The following is an 18,662-nucleotide window of genomic DNA, read 5'->3' on the forward strand; positions in this document are numbered from 1 at the left end:
ATTTATTTATTTATTTATTTATTTATTTATTTATTTATTTATTTATTTATTTATTTATTTATTTAGTTCGTGTACTCTCAGGGCCAGGCGCATTAAAGAGGGGAGTGGTTACATCAAATACAGAAGAAAGTACAGTGCAGCAAAATGGTTAGTAGTACAGAAATAGATAGCTCTCGGTTATATAATGTTATCTGACTGTTCTTGTAGTGCTGGCTAATAAAATGAAATACGGTGCATACAGTGCAGTAATACAGTGTTACAGTGATACAAAACAGTGATACAATTGTTAGTACAAGAACATATATGAAATGCTCCTGTATATACAATGTTACCTAATACTGCCATGAAGTGCTGATGGTCAACAATAGTAGCGGTTGAGGCGGGTAGGCGATTCCACTCAGCCGATTTACGCGGAAGGAATGAATGAGACATGACATTGGTTTGGCATAATGAAATTCCAAATGTTATTCTTATCTAACCTTGATGAAATGTATTGAGGAGGGGAGATAAGTTCATCGCGAAGGGAAGGATGATGAAATATCTTGTGAAAAAGGGAAAGTCTAAGGTCTTTATGGCGAGAGGGTAAAGATGGCAAATCGAGGTTTAATTTCATTACAGAAGTGCAGGCAGTTCGGTTATAATTAGGAAAAACGAAACGAGCAGAGTTATATTGTACCATTTTTAATGAGTGAATTAGGTTTTTCTGAGAGGGATCCCAAACTACTGCGGCGTACTCCAGCTTTCGGCGGACTATGACTTGTATAGCATTAATTTTAAGGAAGAGGGTGCCTTAGTCAAATTGCGTTTTAGGTATCCCAGCATGCGGTTAGCGTTTTTAATTACCTAAGAAGCGTGCACGGACCACGAGAGGTTGCCAGTAATACGGATACCAAGACATTTGTACGATAAAAGAGGGTCTAAGGGGAGATTATTAACATAGTAAGAAAGAAGCTGGTTAGAAGTTCAGGACATGCGCATAAATTTATACTTTTTGATATTTAATTTCATTGACAATGATTGGCACCAAGTAGAAATAGCGTTAGGATCGGATGTAAGAGAACATATATCAGTGTCGTATATTATTTCCCTGAAGATTACGCAATCATCGGGGAATAAATGAATGCTAGAGGTAACACAAGAGGGTAGATCATTTATGTAAGCTAAGAAAAGGAGGGGACCAAGTACCAACCCTTGAGGTACGCCGGTCTGTACTCTGCTTGGCTGATTAGCAAAGACAAACTGTGAACGGTTAGAAAGAAAGCACTCAAGCCATGCAAGCAGTCGGGGATCAATGTTAATTCGATGCAGCTTAAACATTAGAAGGTTATGTCACACTTTGTCAAACGCTTTCTCAAAGTCTAAAAAATATATAGTCGACAGTTGAAGAGTTGTCAAGAATGACGTTTAGCTTATGTGTAAATAAAACTAGTTGTGTTTCACATGAATGCGTCTTGCGGAAGCCATGTTGCGATGGTGAAAAGAATGAATTAGTTTGAAGAAAGGTAGCAAGATTAGAGGCAAGTATATGTTCTAACATCTTACATGGACTGGAAGTGAGCGCGATAGGGCGGTAGTTATATGGACAATGCTTGTCACCCGACTTATGGAGTGGGATCACCTTCCCTATCTTCCATTCAGCAGGCAAAGAACCCTTATCTAGAGACTGGTGCAATATAATTGCTACAAAAATAGAAAAGTAACCGCGAGTGCTTTTCAAAAATTTCGCGTTTATTAAATCGTGTCCTGGAGCCAAAGACAGTTTTAACGATGAGATAATTGATACGACGCCTGTTGGCTCAATGATTATGGGAAACATTGATTGGTAATCGTAGTCGTGCGTGGATGGAAGTGTAATGTATGTAGTTGATGAAAAGTTGTGCATGAAAACATCATTAAGTGGGGACGCTCATTCATTAGCTGGAATAACATTTCCAGAGCTCTCAGTCAAGGTTATCATGGCAACAGCCTTGGGGTTAATGACGCACCAGAATTTTTTGGTATCGGTTTTAAGCGTTGATGGCAAGGTACTGCCAAGCAACTGATCCTTGTCTTGTTTAAATGTGGCTATATGCTAATCTGCCGCCAGATTGTACTTGGTCTACCGGGCTATGTTAGGTGAACTTTTGGCTAATTTGTGCAGACGCTTCTTTTTATTAGACAGGCGCTTCAGAGGGATGTTATACCGTGGGGCGGATTGCGGCTCTGCTCCTAATAGAGAAGTGGTGTTTGACCAGGACTTACTCGGCACCTTCATCCGCAATTCCAGTGATTTCAATGTAAGCACCAGGGGCGAGCTTCGGCGTGGCATCGGCTTCAAAACCGATCTGCAAAGGCAAGACGAAGTATTTTTTTAACAGCTAAAGATTAGGTGTATGTGTTTATTATAGAAAAAAATTATTTTGTTACAAACTTCAACGATTCGGCCAGCATTTCCCGGCGCATTCATACACGTACCCCTTTAACGAAGTAGAATTTTATGAAAATTCGCATCGGAGTCTTTGGAAAATCATCGCGACTATATTCCCACAGCAGCTGGCACGTTCCTTACTATTCATAAATGAGATTGTCGGTGTCAAGAACGAACGCCATGAACCAACGTGTTGTTAGGTCCTGAAAGTGATGCACCGAACGCGCGACTTCAGCACTCTTTTTGGAATTCTTGGCCTTTTCCTGAATACAACCGACTAAACTGTCACCGATCGAGCTGCCCTTGTCGGGGCCGGGGGGGTGGGAGGGAGGAGGCAAACAGTCAGTGACCCAAACCCACTCCGGCGGCCTAGAAAAGGACAAGGTAGCCCTACATAATACAAGAAAGAAATGTAAAATAATTGACACAAAATTTGAAAAGCGATAAACTAGAATCAAGTCATAATCATTTTATAACAATGAATGATGAAATGAAAATAAAATACGGCTACTCCAACTTAATTGTTAAAAAAAACGAAACTATGAGGCCTGAATTACGAGTGCGTATCCCATTAAACCGACAAGGAAATTCTTGATGGCAAGACATCGTACTTTCCGTGGATATGCCCAAGAGTTGAGACACTCGAGGATAGTACACTTGTAACCGGTAAATCTAGGGCCAGTTAACGTAGAACTCTTGCCTCTGTGTTTATACCAATTTCCTGACTTGAAAAGCACGTAACCGGCAACGCAATCTACGAGTGGTGACCTGTAGCGTTATTTTAAGAGCCCAACCGAATGCTCATCTCGCGTATAGGAATTCACTTTTGTTTGCATTCAACTTACTTTCCTGTCAAGAATGCTATGTTATGCTGATAACGCGCATGCCATTTGTTACTGGAAAGTGCCGAACTCGCCGCGTTAAAGAAAGAAATGCGGACAAGAAAGATGACGATTATTGTTGTGCGGCAAATATACACCCCAAATGGTGCAACTGTTTTTTAGAATGTATACTTCCCAGTAACGAATGGCATGCGCGTGATCAGCATGACATAGCATTCCCGACAGGAAATTAGTGGGCGCAGCGCTTTTAAGAAAGGAAACGCAAGCAAGGCAGATGACGATTGTTGTTGTTTGGCAAATATACACTCCAAAGGGTGTAAACTTTTCTTAGAGTGTATTCTTGTGTGGCAGAGATACGCCCCAAAGGTTGTAACTTTGCCTGAGAGCGTAAGAGTGTAGTCAAAACGTCAAGTGTGCACAACGTTGCCAAAGCGAAACGGGGCCATTAGCACCATTTTGTACACATCGCTACTAAGTCAGACCTCGATCAATATAGCGGAATGTCGATAATGCAGCCCCTTCTATATTTTAGTACTGGGCTCTTCTGACGGTCTACGACAAGTTAAAAAAAATTCCAATTTTTTTTACAGATTCGCCAATCATACGCACGTACAAGTAATTGGGACGTGGTAATTCTTTTTTTTACGCCGCGTATGAGGCAGCCGAAGTGGACACTGTCCAAAATATTTTGACGAATAACCGAGGGCTAATGGGGAAGAAGATCGTAAGAGCAAAAATACTTATTTCTCTCTTATTCGGACCAATCACACATAATCAGTGCATGCACATCATGTCATATGGGGTGTTTTCGTCATTTTGCTGGGCAAGTTAGGCAAGGTGGGCAAGTCAGTGTTGTTTTGAAAGGGTATATTTCGTTGTCAGTGTCGTCCAGACGTGGTAGAACAGAAAGTTTACTGGCGACCACTGTTGATCTTGCTCACATGCGAGTGTCCTTGTCAAACTTCCTTCGCTGCGTCGACTTGAGTAGCCTCGATAACAGCACTACTCCAAAAAATCAATCAAAAAATGACTCAACGCAGAGTCCCGTGTTATTGTGAGCTCATTTTCGTTGTGATTCGAATGTTATCGGCCTACACCTGCTTATGAAAACTGTCATCTTTTTTCTGCCAACAAAACCCGTCACACCTACTCTCTTAAGCAAAATAACACCCTCTGGGGAGTATATTGGCCACACAACAATAACCGTCATCTGCCTTGCCCGCATTTCATTTCTTTTAACGCTGCGAGCCCGGTAGTTCCAAGTCACGTACGGCATGCGCGTTATCAGCATGACAGATCATTCTCGACAAGAACGTAACGAACGCAGCGTTTTTAAGAAAGGAAACACAAGCAAGACAGATGACGATTATTCTTGCGTGGCAAATATATACCGCAGAGTGTTTACATTTGTTTAAGAGTGTATAAGCCACTGCCACTTTCTCCTTCTTAACAGTTCTAAAAGTGCAGCACTGCACTCGAGCGTTCAATATCAAAGCGCCTTGTCCTTGCTCGTGTCGGCTGATTGCATAAGTATTATTTCGCAAATGCTCTATAAACGAATAAGCATATACATTGGCTGCTTATTTACTGATGAACACTGACGTCGATTTATTAGCGCTACAGTGTTAACGGCCCCTGTCGCAGAAAACCCGGTGTCGGCGTAGGCGTCCCGACGAAGGAAAACGGCCGTATATCTTTAGGTATGTGTATATGCCACGCCTTGCTATATGACATGCGGCATATGCTAGTTATATTGCCACGCCATTGAATCACTAAATTTGCTCATGCAATTTCTTGTATTCTTGACAAAGTTATTTCTCGGAATTTTGAGAATGATAGCCCACAAACAAATGTCATGAAACAAAACACCGACAGCGCATGTCATATTATGTTAAATATTCTCAGACTTAAATATTAAAAGCGCGAAACAATAGCATAAACCTGACAATGGTGTAACTTCTTTGGTGCGGCTGTGCCCTGCCAGCTAGATCGGCCCACGCAAGAGGCCGCGTTTCTACAAGAAAGCTCGCCTTCGTGCATAGCATTCGCCACCAGCGTTTCCCAGTAAACGTTACGGTTACATAAGCTCCATTTGCCGGAAAGCGTGAGAAGCAGTCTGAGATCTTTGAATGCTATTGCCTTCTACTCGTAAACGTGAAGCTTAAGCACCTTCGATTTTTTTTTAACGCTTTGCGTTCCCATGTGGGAGCGCCCCACACAATTGTCATTTGCTGTGGCGAAGTGAACTTGCTGTATGGATCAATAAATTGGGTCATATAAGTAGGGGAATGTTTCTGAGTGTAGCAATTCATGTGTGTGTTGCCTTCGCCTTTTCTCTTATGTGTCTCAAGAGTATATCATGTCTGGCCAATGTCAACTGGCCCGATTTTCATTTCTCCTAAGCTAGCATGGGCGGAGTTACGTCGACGTCACCTCAGCACTTTCGGCGTGGGCGTTCAGCCTTAACGCTCGGAATGGCTGGTTAACGTAGTGTTTTCTATTTAAATAATTCACGTACCACTGAATCAATTGGTACTCACTTTCGCCTCTTTCGGAACACGATGCTAACAGGCTGTGTGTGGTCGTACAGCAGCTTGGCTTTTGAAGCACAAGGCTTATCTCATAAGATAAAGAAATGAGCGAGTTGGGGTTGATTCGTATTCGTGAATGACGCCGAAGCCACATGACAGACCCTACGCCACAAGGTTGAATGTGTCCTTTCAATAGAGGGGGGCCCCTAACGGGTGGCTGCGGGTGGTCACTGGTATATATTTATATATATATATATATATATATATATATATATATATATATATATATATATATATATATATATATATATATATATATATTTATATATATATATATATATATATATATATATATATATATATATATATATATATATATATATATATATATATATATATATATAATATAGCACCTAAAAAAATAAAAGCACCTGCAGCGCCAGCGAACAGCAATGCTACTGTTGACCTGCCAAGAGCGGGCGACCCTCTCCCCCAAAAATGAAGCAGAACTGGGCCGTAGTCCCGACTTTAAGCACTGCTACGTCATTAACTTCGTGATCTGAGAGGCCGTCCGTGCGGCATCCTGAGCTATGTAGTTGCTACTACCGCCCCTTCCTGCGCATCTGAAGCTGTGCCTTTCTCAGGCGAAGGAAATATTTACCGTCTATAGTGGCCACACCAAACTTCAACAATATGGAGGTGAAAATCACACGCCACTTGAGGACGTCTAGCCTGCGCTGGCAGTTCCAAAACATACGAGGAAGAACACAAGATTGTGCGACCTATGGTCAGTGAAGCATCTGACGTTCGGTGTCTGAAATGAGCAGCCCACGACGTTATTGTTTCTCAGCACCACTGGCACATACCAATGACGTTGTTGTTACTGTTGCCTAGAAACATGGCTCGTAAATACGACGGGGTATTGGCCACAATGGATTTATTGAAAAGTAAAGCCAACAAAATACCGAAACGGGTAAAGGCAAACATGCAACACAAAGAATTATGCAAACAACTCATACAAAAAATTTATAGAGGGTCTGCCCATAAACTTAGGAAAAAATAAAATAAAATAACGTTGCCCACGTGCCACAACCCCAGCAGCGCAACCTTAAATATTCGGTTTTGTAAGTGCTAAACCCTGAATACCAGTTGTAATTATGAGGAACATTCTGCGAAGGGGGGAGAAACGGCGGCCACAAAGAAAGAAATGGTCAATAGTTCCTGGTTCATTACAAAAAGAGCAGAAGTTAATTTTTGGAAAAAACAGATTTATGAAGGTAAAATCTAGGTGGGGAACTCCACAACCGAAACTTGATAAAGTCATCTCGCACTGTCGTGAGAAGCATTTGCTCGTGTTCCACTGCAAATTTAGATATCGAAAGTCATCTGCGGAATGTACGCATGATTCGCTACCATTCAGATATAAAAGGCATTTAAATCTAGCCCCTGTTAAGACGATGTTTCTGGTTTACCGCTTTCGTTTTTCTCAACTACGGGACACACTATGACCGGTGCCTCTTTCCTCCAAACACCAAGTTCAAGACGTAGTTCTATGGCATGAAGCATTTTATTTTTCAATATTTGATTAATATTCATGTGGTGAAAAAAATTGATCAGGCAATCATGTGAAACAGAAATAGAAATACTGCTGGAAATTGTATTGAAAAAGAAGTTGCGCCCATCCTCTAGACCGTCATTCATCATCATTATTCATGCCATTAAAAGGGACCAATCGGGTCCATCACTGATCAGTTGCCTAGGCTCCTCTATTTCATAGTGCATAACACGGAATACTCTATGAAAACGAGCGTGCTCCTCACATTGGAGTAGTTTGTGAGATGATTACTCGTGGGTCTACTAAACAAGAGTTTATATTGGGTCCTTGCTGCTCTTTCTTGCTTTGTGGAGCATAATGACATCACAAACATATTTAACTCTATTCTCCGAATTATTGTTCAAGTTCGCTGGCATGGAAATGTTTTCTGAAAATCCGCATAAATCAGTCAGCATCTTCATTGGCCTCTGGCTGCACCGATGGTGATATCTTGTGAGTAAAACCCGGCTATTATGCATATTCTCTTGCTGCTGTACTGGGGAATGGTGGAGCGTTTTCTCATTTTACTTGCTGCGGAATGCTAAAGTGGGCGAATATGGCCCTAACGGCAAGGATTCGCGCTCGCTACTTTGTTTGTACGCACCATTAAGTACCTTGAAAAACATATACCGCCAAGGCGAATTTCCCATCTGATAACGAAACTCGTAGTTATGACGCCATCATTTTTATCCCGTGAGGCGTGCATTAAATGGATTGGCTAATGAAAAGGCTATTTTATTTTGCGAGCGTTCTAAAAAAATGTCTGTAAACTGTTTGCGCACATTTAGCAAGTGAGAGCGAATATAAACATTAACGTGGATAAGAGCCATGTAATGTAGGTGGAAATTGAAGTAACGCTCGAAAATGTATGACGTGAAAGCGTAGAAAAAAATTTAGATTTTAGAGGAATTGCGAGACTTACCACGTCGAAAGGGCCATAAATATCCTCAGCCGTGTAGTGGCCTTCGAAAACGTACCCGTTCTCCGTCGTGATGCTCACGTGGTTCAGTAGGTCGATGTAACTCTGGAGACCATCCATTAAAGGCTCAGAATCAATGTAAAACTGCAGGAAGTGTGAGAAATTTGTAATAAAAGTTAGAAATTTCACGAGACATCGAAGAATCGTTATTAATGCTTAACAGTATTTCCACACCTTCTCGCTCAGGAATCCTACTGTACTAAGAAACAACATGCCCTTCCGACACCCTTTCCTTCTGGCAACAATTGCAGTTCCCCTTCACATTTGCTGCTCCGCCGGTGCTGAGTGCGTCCAGTTACAATTAACGCGCACAAACAAGCTTTCCGATCTTAAAAAAGTTCTCTCAACGCGATATACATTTCTAAAGACGGTTAAACTGAAGCCAAGCAAGTTTCCCCTGCTCATAGCTGCAGTTACGCTAAGACGATGTGCTGGTGGCGGACGTATCATACCACCTTTCCTATATTTGGGGTAAAAAACGTTGAGCTACACTTGTGCCTTTCCAGCATGGTAATGGGATGAAGACCTTCCCTCTGATCCCAGTGACATCATGAAACAAAGGCTGTAATGATCTGTGACTGGCAATGCAGATAACTCCAGAGATTACTATCACTGCCACAGAAAGTCGAAGGCGTATTACGTGGTAAGTCCCACGAAGCGAGTGTTTGTGATTAAACTTTTTTCGGAAAAAGACGTGAATGAAGCCAGCGCGTCTTTTTCTTCCTATGCGCAGTGGGAGGCCTCTTTAGTGCTTGAACCACGTGCCCGTGGCGGCATTTCTCACCCGCATCACCAGCTCTATTTTGTTAGCCGGGTTGAAGCTTCACTCTCAGGTGAAAAGAAGTCCGAGCAATTTGGTGGCAACTTCGAACCAACAAGTCTCCACATCTAGGTATGTACCATGCGACATGCCCACATAAATGCTTACCCCACGGAAAACACGCATTGCTCTTCCACACGGCATGGACATATGGAGTAGGCCCCCGACCTGATATCCATACCATACCTCAACACACGACAATGACAGTCGAGGCTGTCCCGCGAGGAGCTCACCAATTCAAGAGGGGAGGTTGCGTCTGCGCAGCAGCAACGGTGTCTTTCACGTGAGTACCGCAGTGGGCGCTTCTAGGAAGCATGTAGTGGCTCGAGGTCATGACATCGAGAGACCTTGGGGTGCAGGGTATGTCGTTTGGTAAAGGTGCTGAAATGCAACTAGTCGCTGGCACCACATAGCAACCTTCCTTGCTCGATCGACGCAGCACGCAACGAGGCGGTGACACAGAAAGACGTGGAAGACCTGGAAATTGCGGCACGGACGGGCGAAAGCATCAGGGATCGACATTCACCATCTCTGTGGAGACGAAGTCGATGTAGACACGATGGTTTTGCTGTCCTTTGGGGAATGGGTCAGCGCCAGTTCGGATGATGTTGGCAATGCATCGAAAGGTGCAGGCCGCGGACTTGCAACATCCGTAGACAGCACGCTAGAATAGGTTTCGCCACAGAGTGCGTGCTAGCGTAGATTGGCTGCCCAACCGGATTGCTAGATGCGTGAGTGAGGATGATTGTTACATGCGTGCCTTCGTCATCCGACTGCGTGGGTCAGCGCCCGATGATTCCGAAATTAATTTCATCCTCAGCAACTCGCTGTGCCAAGCATCACGGACTTTTCTTGTTTCTTGCGTCACTTGGGATTGACTCGCATATTTCTCACCATTCTCGATGTTTTACTACTCACGTGAAAGACATTGAAAGCCGTGCCTACGATTAGATTGGTATTATTAAGTATATTCTTTATTACGTCTGTGATTTTCTCAACGTGCTCCAATTACAGCAACTGAGCATACATTGCTACTCGCCCAATTCCACCGCAAATTCTTGCTTTTCCAGTATGTTCGGTAGCCACACGACTTCTCCTTTCAATCTGTTCGAAAGCGACATTTAGTTATCTCGTACCAATTGCTTCCATGCTTACCCTCGGGCTTAAGTTCATTTCTAATTTTATTAATTTAGTGTTTCCTTCATGATTTTCTGTGCCGCATTTCCTTAATTTTCGGGGCTCGAGAATTTAATGCCGATTATGTTAATCCCTTGATATTCCTGAAACCGTTGTCTCCACCACACTTTTTCTTCGTTTTATATCATCGTCGTCGTGTTTTTCCTTCGCACCCTGAATTGCTACAGACGTAGTATCCGTTCTTAGTACAAACGTTGGAGCCACGCAGTGATGTAGAATGTCTAACCGTTGTCAAGGCAGCGCGACTAATACCTTACCTTATCGGGCTTCTTGTAGTAAAGCATAAATAGCATAGAAACGTATTACAAACAATGCTACGAAAGCAGCGCAGATTGGGGTCATTGGTTCCGCATGATTCAAAGCATAGCAGTACGCATAGCAACAACGACATAAACCAAAGAACAAATCGGTTAAGGCTGTCTGTTTTCGGTTTATGTACACGTCAGAAAGTAACGCAGTTATACTAGGAAATCTGTACGAAAATTGCATTAAACGCAAATGATTCGTTCTCGTCTCTTTAGTGTCACCTGTATAGCAAGATTTTCGTCAAAGGTGATGCGAAGAATGCGCATTCCCGCGCGTACGAGGGTCTTGGCGACCGGCGCTGGCAGAGGATAGTCCTTCTCATTGAACTGGGCCCAGGCGACCGGTTTCGTACTGCCCTTTACAGCCGGGTTTGGGTACTGGTACACGAGGTGGCGAGGTGACCTGCCAGAGAATATGCGAAACTCGAACCTGCATTAGTAGTGCAGTATTGAGAAATCGCAAGCGTATACTCGTATGTCATGTTCATTGGCAGTTAATATTGAATCGCCTATATTGAGCACTATTCTTGAAAAACTGTACTTTACTGAATAATAGTTTCACAGCGCTTAAAATTTATCACGGAGCATGCTCATTGATTCTTGCCATTTATGTTACCCTGTCGTTTCCGGCCACCTTGTCATACTTGTATCCGAAGAAGAAAAAGATTAATTTCCTCAATCCCGATCGAGGAATCAACTTAAATATCTATCGGACGTATACCCCTGCTGCAAATTGCATGTATAAATGGACTTGATAACCACTGAGCAGTCGCGCGACATTTGCCTTTGTCAATTTCTTGTCCATAGTAGTGTCACTCAGGCTCTTAAAATTGTGGTACGTTCAAATATTTCTAAGGGCAGATAAAGTAGCCCTTAGTCCATGGTATGGCGAAACATCAGGTGATGAGATACATGTCAAATCAAATCAAAACTGTTTCATTATTTTTTCCAAAATACAAACTTGAAATACATGGTGGAGCTAAACGCTGGTCTAAACAGCTTCACTAGGCCCTAGAAACCGTGATCACGCAGCAGTTTCAACATATCGTCACTAGCCAAAGAACGTGCAAGCATATTATAAAGGATAACAGAAGGCTGAATATATTACAAAGTAATATGGCAATTACGCAATAGTGAACACATTATGTCGGTAAAGCAGGCAGTGATGAAGCTATGAATGGAATAAACTCAAACTGAAACTCGAAATACAAAATAAAGCAGAACAAAGCGATAAGGAAGGATATAGTTTCTACAAGATAATCTGATTACACAACATTGAATATACACAATAATGCAAGTAAAGTAAACAAGGATACCCAATGACGTTTAGAATATACTAAAATACAAGCAGCTTAAGCATAGGGAAAATGGCAAATGAATTGTCCACCAACAAAGTATTGTCTTAGTTGAACCAAAGTGTAATGATGAATGTCGGCAAATTTCTTTATTATACAGGTAAATTGTGTTTTAACATCTGCAATTTATAATTAGTGCGGAAGGCTGGGAGGAACCACGTAGAATCATTCGTAGTGTTAATATGCTTGTTGTGAAATTGTCATGATGCGAATCTGCTTAGAAATTCCCGAAATGCAATCGATGAGAAGAGGCAGGAAGCTACAATGCAAAATTTGTACATACATGTTGCAGGAACAATATGCGCGGCAAGCATATTCTGTATTCGTGGAGTAGGCATGATTCGCTACGTCATGAACTACCCTCTTTTGAAGTGTCATTATCTTGGTTATGTTGGTGGAAGAAGCCGTTGCCCAAACAAAATTGCAGTAAGATGTGATTGAAAAAGACCTTGATAGATATAAAGTTTAATGCACACAAGAAGAAGAGCGCGACAGCGTGATATCAGTCCTGCTGCAGATGAAAGTTTTTTGCAAACCTTATTAATGTGCGTGTCCCAGAAAAGCTTAGAGTGAAATGTGACACCAAGCATCTTGTGTTCGTCAACAAATTCTGTTCTTGTCCACAATGCATGTTATCGTTGTTTGAATTGGGAAGCTTAGTTTTCGCGTAGAACAGGACAACTTTATTTTGGAAGATTAACATGTAGCCCCTAAGAAAGAGGCCAAGAGAGTAGCCAGGTAAATCAGTTACTCTATCTTACTTTGAATTGTTCGGCGATCTGTCCAGAAATAAGTAAAGTAACGTGATACGCATATATAATGAACTGTGTTGTATCCGAATTGACAATATTATTATTAAAGGCCTTATATAGGAAAGGTGTCAATATGCTTCCCTGCGCGACCCCCAATTAACTCGCTGAGAAAAGAAGATTGCCTCCCGCAAATGTATACTGACTGGTTTGTGTTGCTTAGGTAAGTATTAAATAGCCGTGAATTCCGTAGAAAGATCGTTCATTTAATAAAACCTCAAAAGTGATACGGTCAAACGCTTTACTAAAGCTTACATTGCTGAATGCAAGACGAACACTCAGCACTGCGAGAGAAACGTCTGTTACACACATTATTTTTTGTTGGTCTTTACTGAGAGGGTTCGTTTCTCTTCAAGAGAAATCATGCAGAAACCGTCGAAAATAGTGATCCATGTGCGTGGATCCTCAAAGAACGAGCAACCCCCCTCCCCCCTCGACCCCGTGTCCTTCCGGCCCATCCTCTTAACTCGATTGCACGAGAGCCCGTGCCCTTTCCCTCGCCTCCCCGTAGTTCCTTCGTGACAGCCGCGAGTAGCGAACGCGTCCTCTAATTGCTCTCCTTGGTGTATCGGTGTGAACATCGTCCGCGTTCGACGGAATGTTCGACGAATCCGAGAATTGGCTATGGATCCGCATCGTCGTCGATCGGTTGGGCAGCGCCAGGAGGACAGGGCAACGTGTGTAAAACGAGCGCGTCAACAAAGAAAACCTATATAAACTTAGAGAACGGAAACTGTACCTTCAACAATGCCACTAAGCGTTGTCAACTATACGATCGAGAAGTGGCCCTGGCAAAATCAAAACTAATACCATCATCATTACCTAGTGATCAATACGGCTGCTGCTGCAGCTGCTTATGGGGGTCGCCGCGCTGACCGCTTCCTTGTTTAGGATATTTTGTTACAGCTTTCAAGGCGGTATTCGTGCGTGCGGCACTCTTACCAGACTACAGATGCCTTTATGTCGGCAGGTGACCGAGGCGCCTGAACTGGCAAAAAAGAAGCATTTCAAACAAGTAAATTTACATTGTTTATTTTCAATGGCGAAGCAGTGCGTGCTCAGAATTTTGGTACAGGTCTGGTGGACCTAATACTGTCAGTCACTGATCTAATACTGTCAGTCACTGAGTTTGCAGCATACAGAAATACAGATAGCCATCTGTTCAATATGATTGAAAGATGGAATGAAACAAATTTTTCGTTTTCGGCGTGCCGCTAAACCAGGGAGAACGAAGCTTGAGACGGCGATATCTTCACTGGGCTACCCTCGTACTTGTAGTTGTGTACAGTGGTGCTTGATGTGTTTCATACTATACGTTATTGCGTGCGTTCGACAATTTCAGCTAGATTAAAAATGTTAACATAAAAAGTGCTCTGCAAAGATGTACTGTCAGCAAGATAAGCTCAAGCTGCAATATACCATTGTTTCCATACTACATTGGCAAGAGGCATGTAGTGGGGGGGAAAAGTTTTATGCTAAATTTTATATCACATATTCCCTGCTCTTGATACTTCTGCACATTTATGTTCAGATGCGATAGTAAAGGCTTTGACACCAGTGGAGTACTTGTATCAAAGCAAGGGACGTCATGGAAACAACAGTACTTACAAGGAATTCTACTAATATTTTATGAATGATGAAGCACCCTGAATAAAGTTTTAATCAAGCGCAATCAATCCTCACTGATCCTTGCAAATGCAATTTACGGTTTGACGTTGCGAAAAATCTCACTGCCCTTCCTCTGTGAAATCTGTGAACTCTGTGAAGAAGAATGACCAGCGAAGCTCTGTATGTGGCCACATAATGGCGAACTGCACCTTCGCCATGGGTCGGCCCGGCATTCCGCTATCTTCGGGATCGGCTCACGTATGGGGAGCGCTGAACGCCTACTTCGTGTCCGCCGCGGGTCGGGTCGGTATTACACTTTCTTTGGGATCGGGCCACGTGTGGGGAGTGCTTAGGGCCGATTTACGCTCGAGCCGCCCATCGCCACAAGCCGCACGCGGGCGGTTTGTGAAAAGGGGACGGTCGTCGCGATCGGACACAAAATTGCATTTACGCTGAAACCGCATGGTGCGGTGTGGTTCGCATGCGCCCTCTGGTTGTCCAAATAGGGAACCAGCGGCTGGCAACATGCAACAGCGAGTTGACAGCCTCGCGTGCTGGCGACCAGCAAAATTTCGCGCCGTACTAGGATTTTTTCTTGCGTTTGCTCTCTTATAAGTTACTTTTCTTATTATTTAGCTCGAGTGGTACGAATGCCCTGGCATCCGTACTTCGATTTGGGGACGCGATGTCGGTTGAAAGCTGGCAAACGTTCGGCAGTGCGCAGAGCAAAGCTGTTCCAAGTCGGCAACTATCGCCAACAGCAGACGATACCGGCATGTTTTGTCGATGTAGGTTGACGCTTCCGCGTTTTGGCGAAAACATGACTCTTGTACCGCCACATTCTGTGCTGCATGTGTGATGTGGTGACCCACCTTTGGAACACTGTGCTGTCACGTTACCTGCGCCGGTTTTCTTTTTTTGTGTTTTTTTGTTCCTACCGCATATTGTTGCAACAACATACTTCACTATGTACTCGGTTGTGTCCTGCGCGATGGCGCAATTTTTGTAGCTCTGCTGGTGAACACGTGCGTTGTGTACAAGTGACGCACCACCGCTCCTCGGCTGGACGAAGCACCAGTACGGAAGAAACAGGAAGCGACCCAACTCCGAGTCCAGTTCTGAGAATCCTCCGTAACCCTTAGCGTCTCGGCTACCGAACAGGGACCGAGTGTTTGCCCCCTCGAACACATGCAGCTTTCGCGTGCGTCTCTTGTAGAAAATAAGCTCAGTCTGTTTTCTGCTACCAAGCGACGCGCACTCCTTTCACCGATGGGGCCAGACACCGTAAATAACACTCTTGACGAGGCGGGATTTGCAAAGCGGATAAGTTTTCGAAGTTAAGACCATGGATATAAAGGGCAAGTGCATGGCGCTGTCGAGCCTTTCTCAGGCAAATTTTGGGAATGGTGGGTCCAGCGCTACGACAATTACTTCATGGTGAGCTATGTCAGCGACGAAGCGAAGAAGTGGGCACTTTTGCTCACGCTTTGTGGAGCCGACACTTTCGAACACTGTGTGCGCGCTGATGGCGCCGATGGTCCAGGGAGAAGTCAACTTCCATGATTTCGTGACACTTCTCAGGTGGCACTCGAACATCCGGACATCCGAGATTTAGAGCCGGTACGTGTTTCAAAGACGCGACCAACGGCCAAATTAGTCGATCAGCAGCTGAGCTGCAGCCCTCAGAATCTCGACAGCCGACTGCAAATTTGGAACGCGCCTTCGGCTACAACATCGACGACGTCGCCTGACACCCAAAATACCACTTCCGCAGCGAACCCATCTATGCCGCCCCAACATGTGATGCTCTGGGACAGGTTCGTCCGCGGCGTCTGGGACAAACATCTTCCGGAGCGACTGTTCGCAGAAAAAGCCCTGACATTTCAACGCGCTCTGGACTTAGCCCTGTGCGCCAAGTGAGTCAAGGCATCAGCGAGGAATCAAGGGAGGGGCAAACGCAGGGGAATTACCAGGACGTCGCAAATCAAGCCAGGAGGCAAGCATACGTCAGTACGACACTGTTATCGATGCGAAGGCTTGAACGACCCTGAAACATGGAAATTCAAGGCAGCCGACAAATTCAATATAGTTTCTGCTCCAAGAAAGGTGACGTCGAGCGTGCCAGCATCTCGAAGAAAAAGAAAAACACGGAACCACTCTCTGAAAACAAGCAGCAACGGACACACAGTGTCAACCCACTACCTGTCAGTGAGTCCTGCTGCAAGCTGTCCACAGTGAGTACCTACACACTGCCCCAAGTTCCTCGTGGGCTTGAGAGTCGAAGAAAAACCAGTGTAGGTTTAGGTGGACATATTGCGGCATGCTCCCTGATAAGCGAGGACACGGACTACAGAACGTGGAAGAAAAACACTCTGTGGCTTTCAAGTGAGCCGCTCAATTTGCGCACATGTTGAGGTGAAGAATTACACATCCTGGGCTGCGAACAAGTTCGTGTGAGCTTGAGATCAAAGGATTATCTGCTGCAGTTGTTGGTTATGAAGGGCACCGGGGGCAACCTCCTAGGCAGAGATTGGTTTTCGGCACTTCACATTCAAGGGAAGGGGATCAACCACGTTGGAGCGCTAGCACCAGAGATTACAGAGGTCCTGGGATGACACCCAGACGTCCTTAAGGAAGGCACTGGCAGCTATACGGGTCCTTTAATTTACCTGGAACTTGAAGACGGTGCGACGGCGAAGTTTTCCAAGGCTCACCCGATTTCAGTGGCGCTGCAAGCGCTTATGGATCAGGTGCTTGATTGTCTACATCGCCAAGTGATCCTAAAAAGAACGCAGCATACCAAATGGGCAACCACATTAGTACTTGTTCGGAAGACCGATGGTACACTTAGTGTCTATGGTGACTACGGGAGTACTATTAATGCAGTAGTGACGTAGGCATCGTACCCGCAACCAACTACAGACATAGTGTTCGTAAACCTACATGGTGGAACACTCTTTTCAATGTTGGATCTTTATCAAGCATATCAACAAATGAAAGCTGACGATCAAACAGCAGCACTGCTCACAGTGAACACCACAAAACCACTATTCAGAATGGAACGCCTCCCGTTCTGGATTTGCGAATATCGAACGGCTCGCCAAAACCTGTGCAACTTGTAAACACCAAAGGGCGCCTGTATCCAAATGGGAACGCACAAGAACGCCTTGGGACACGGTTCATGAAGACTTCGCTGGTCCTAGAAGGCAGAATGATGCTAATTGTTGTGGACGCATTCAACAAATGGTTCGAGGTGTGCTCCATGCGCAATACACAGTCGGCGACACTGACTGAAGAACACCAGAACCTTTCCGCAGCTTTTGGTCTCCCCAAAAAGCTTGTGACAAATAACGGACCATCCTTTGTTTCTGTAGAAGTTGAGAGCTTCCTAAAGAAGAATGGGGTGACCCATGTAACAAGCGCATCGTATGATCCTACAATGAATGACCAAGCAGAAAGTGTGGTTTTTGAAAGGGAACAAGCATTAGCCGAAAATAAGGATGGAACACTCTGGAACATGGAATGGAACAAGGATGCAACAGTGTATGCTGGCCCAGTTCTTGCTATTGCAACACACCACCATCTGCACGTCAATGGGCGAAATGCCAGCCGCGCTTGTGTTCGAGCGTGAGCTGCATACAGCTCTCACGCGCTTCAGCCCCTAGCAAAAGCGAACAAAACCCATACAAACTGCAACAGGGACACAACATCAAGAGTACTCGCTGTCGGACAGGCAGTTTTCTCTCTAAACTTCGGAGGGAACCCGATCTGGTCGGAGGGGACGGTTTTGGAAAAGTTAGGTGACAGATCATGGCTGATTAAAGGCTCTAACGGGTTATTGCGATGAAATGTGACCACATCAAGCCTGGTGCTTTGAGACACTCCATAGAAGATTCGGCAGCACAGGGTAAGAGCTGTACGCTAATCACGAGCAGTGCCTTGCTCCCATTTATTCTTGGGATAAAAGCAGATAACGCCACGTCATTGGAGACCATCACTCAGGAACGCTGGAGCCTTCGTGATCAGAGACCAAACCACACATTGGCTCTGCACCTGACACTGAGCCAAACACGACTGCAGAGTCATGTCCGCAGCGGAAACGGCGCCCTCTAGATCGCTACGGTGACTCCATCTGAGAAGGGAGAAACGTGTTGTGTACAAGCGACGCACAACCGCTCCTTGGCTGGACGAAGCACCTGTGCAGAAGAAACAGGA

At 44.4% G+C, this 18,662-nt stretch overlaps 1 protein-coding gene across 1 annotated transcript in view; it reads right to left on the minus strand.

Moving 5' to 3' along the window:
• The window catches only part of LOC142578091 (uncharacterized), a 98,288-nt gene that overhangs the window by 23,200 nt on the left and 56,426 nt on the right, over window positions 1-18,662 (minus strand). Inside the window, exons 3-4 of the mRNA XM_075687509.1 lie at window positions 8,297-8,437; window positions 2,242-2,324 (exon numbers count right to left, since the gene is read on the minus strand). Coding sequence (XP_075543624.1) covers window positions 2,242-2,324; window positions 8,297-8,437 — 224 coding nt within the window. The remainder of the gene's footprint in view (window positions 1-2,241; window positions 2,325-8,296; window positions 8,438-18,662) is intronic.

Source organism: Dermacentor variabilis, chromosome 4 (assembly GCF_050947875.1).
Source record: "Dermacentor variabilis isolate Ectoservices chromosome 4, ASM5094787v1, whole genome shotgun sequence".
NCBI classification, from domain to species: domain Eukaryota; kingdom Metazoa; phylum Arthropoda; class Arachnida; order Ixodida; family Ixodidae; genus Dermacentor; species Dermacentor variabilis.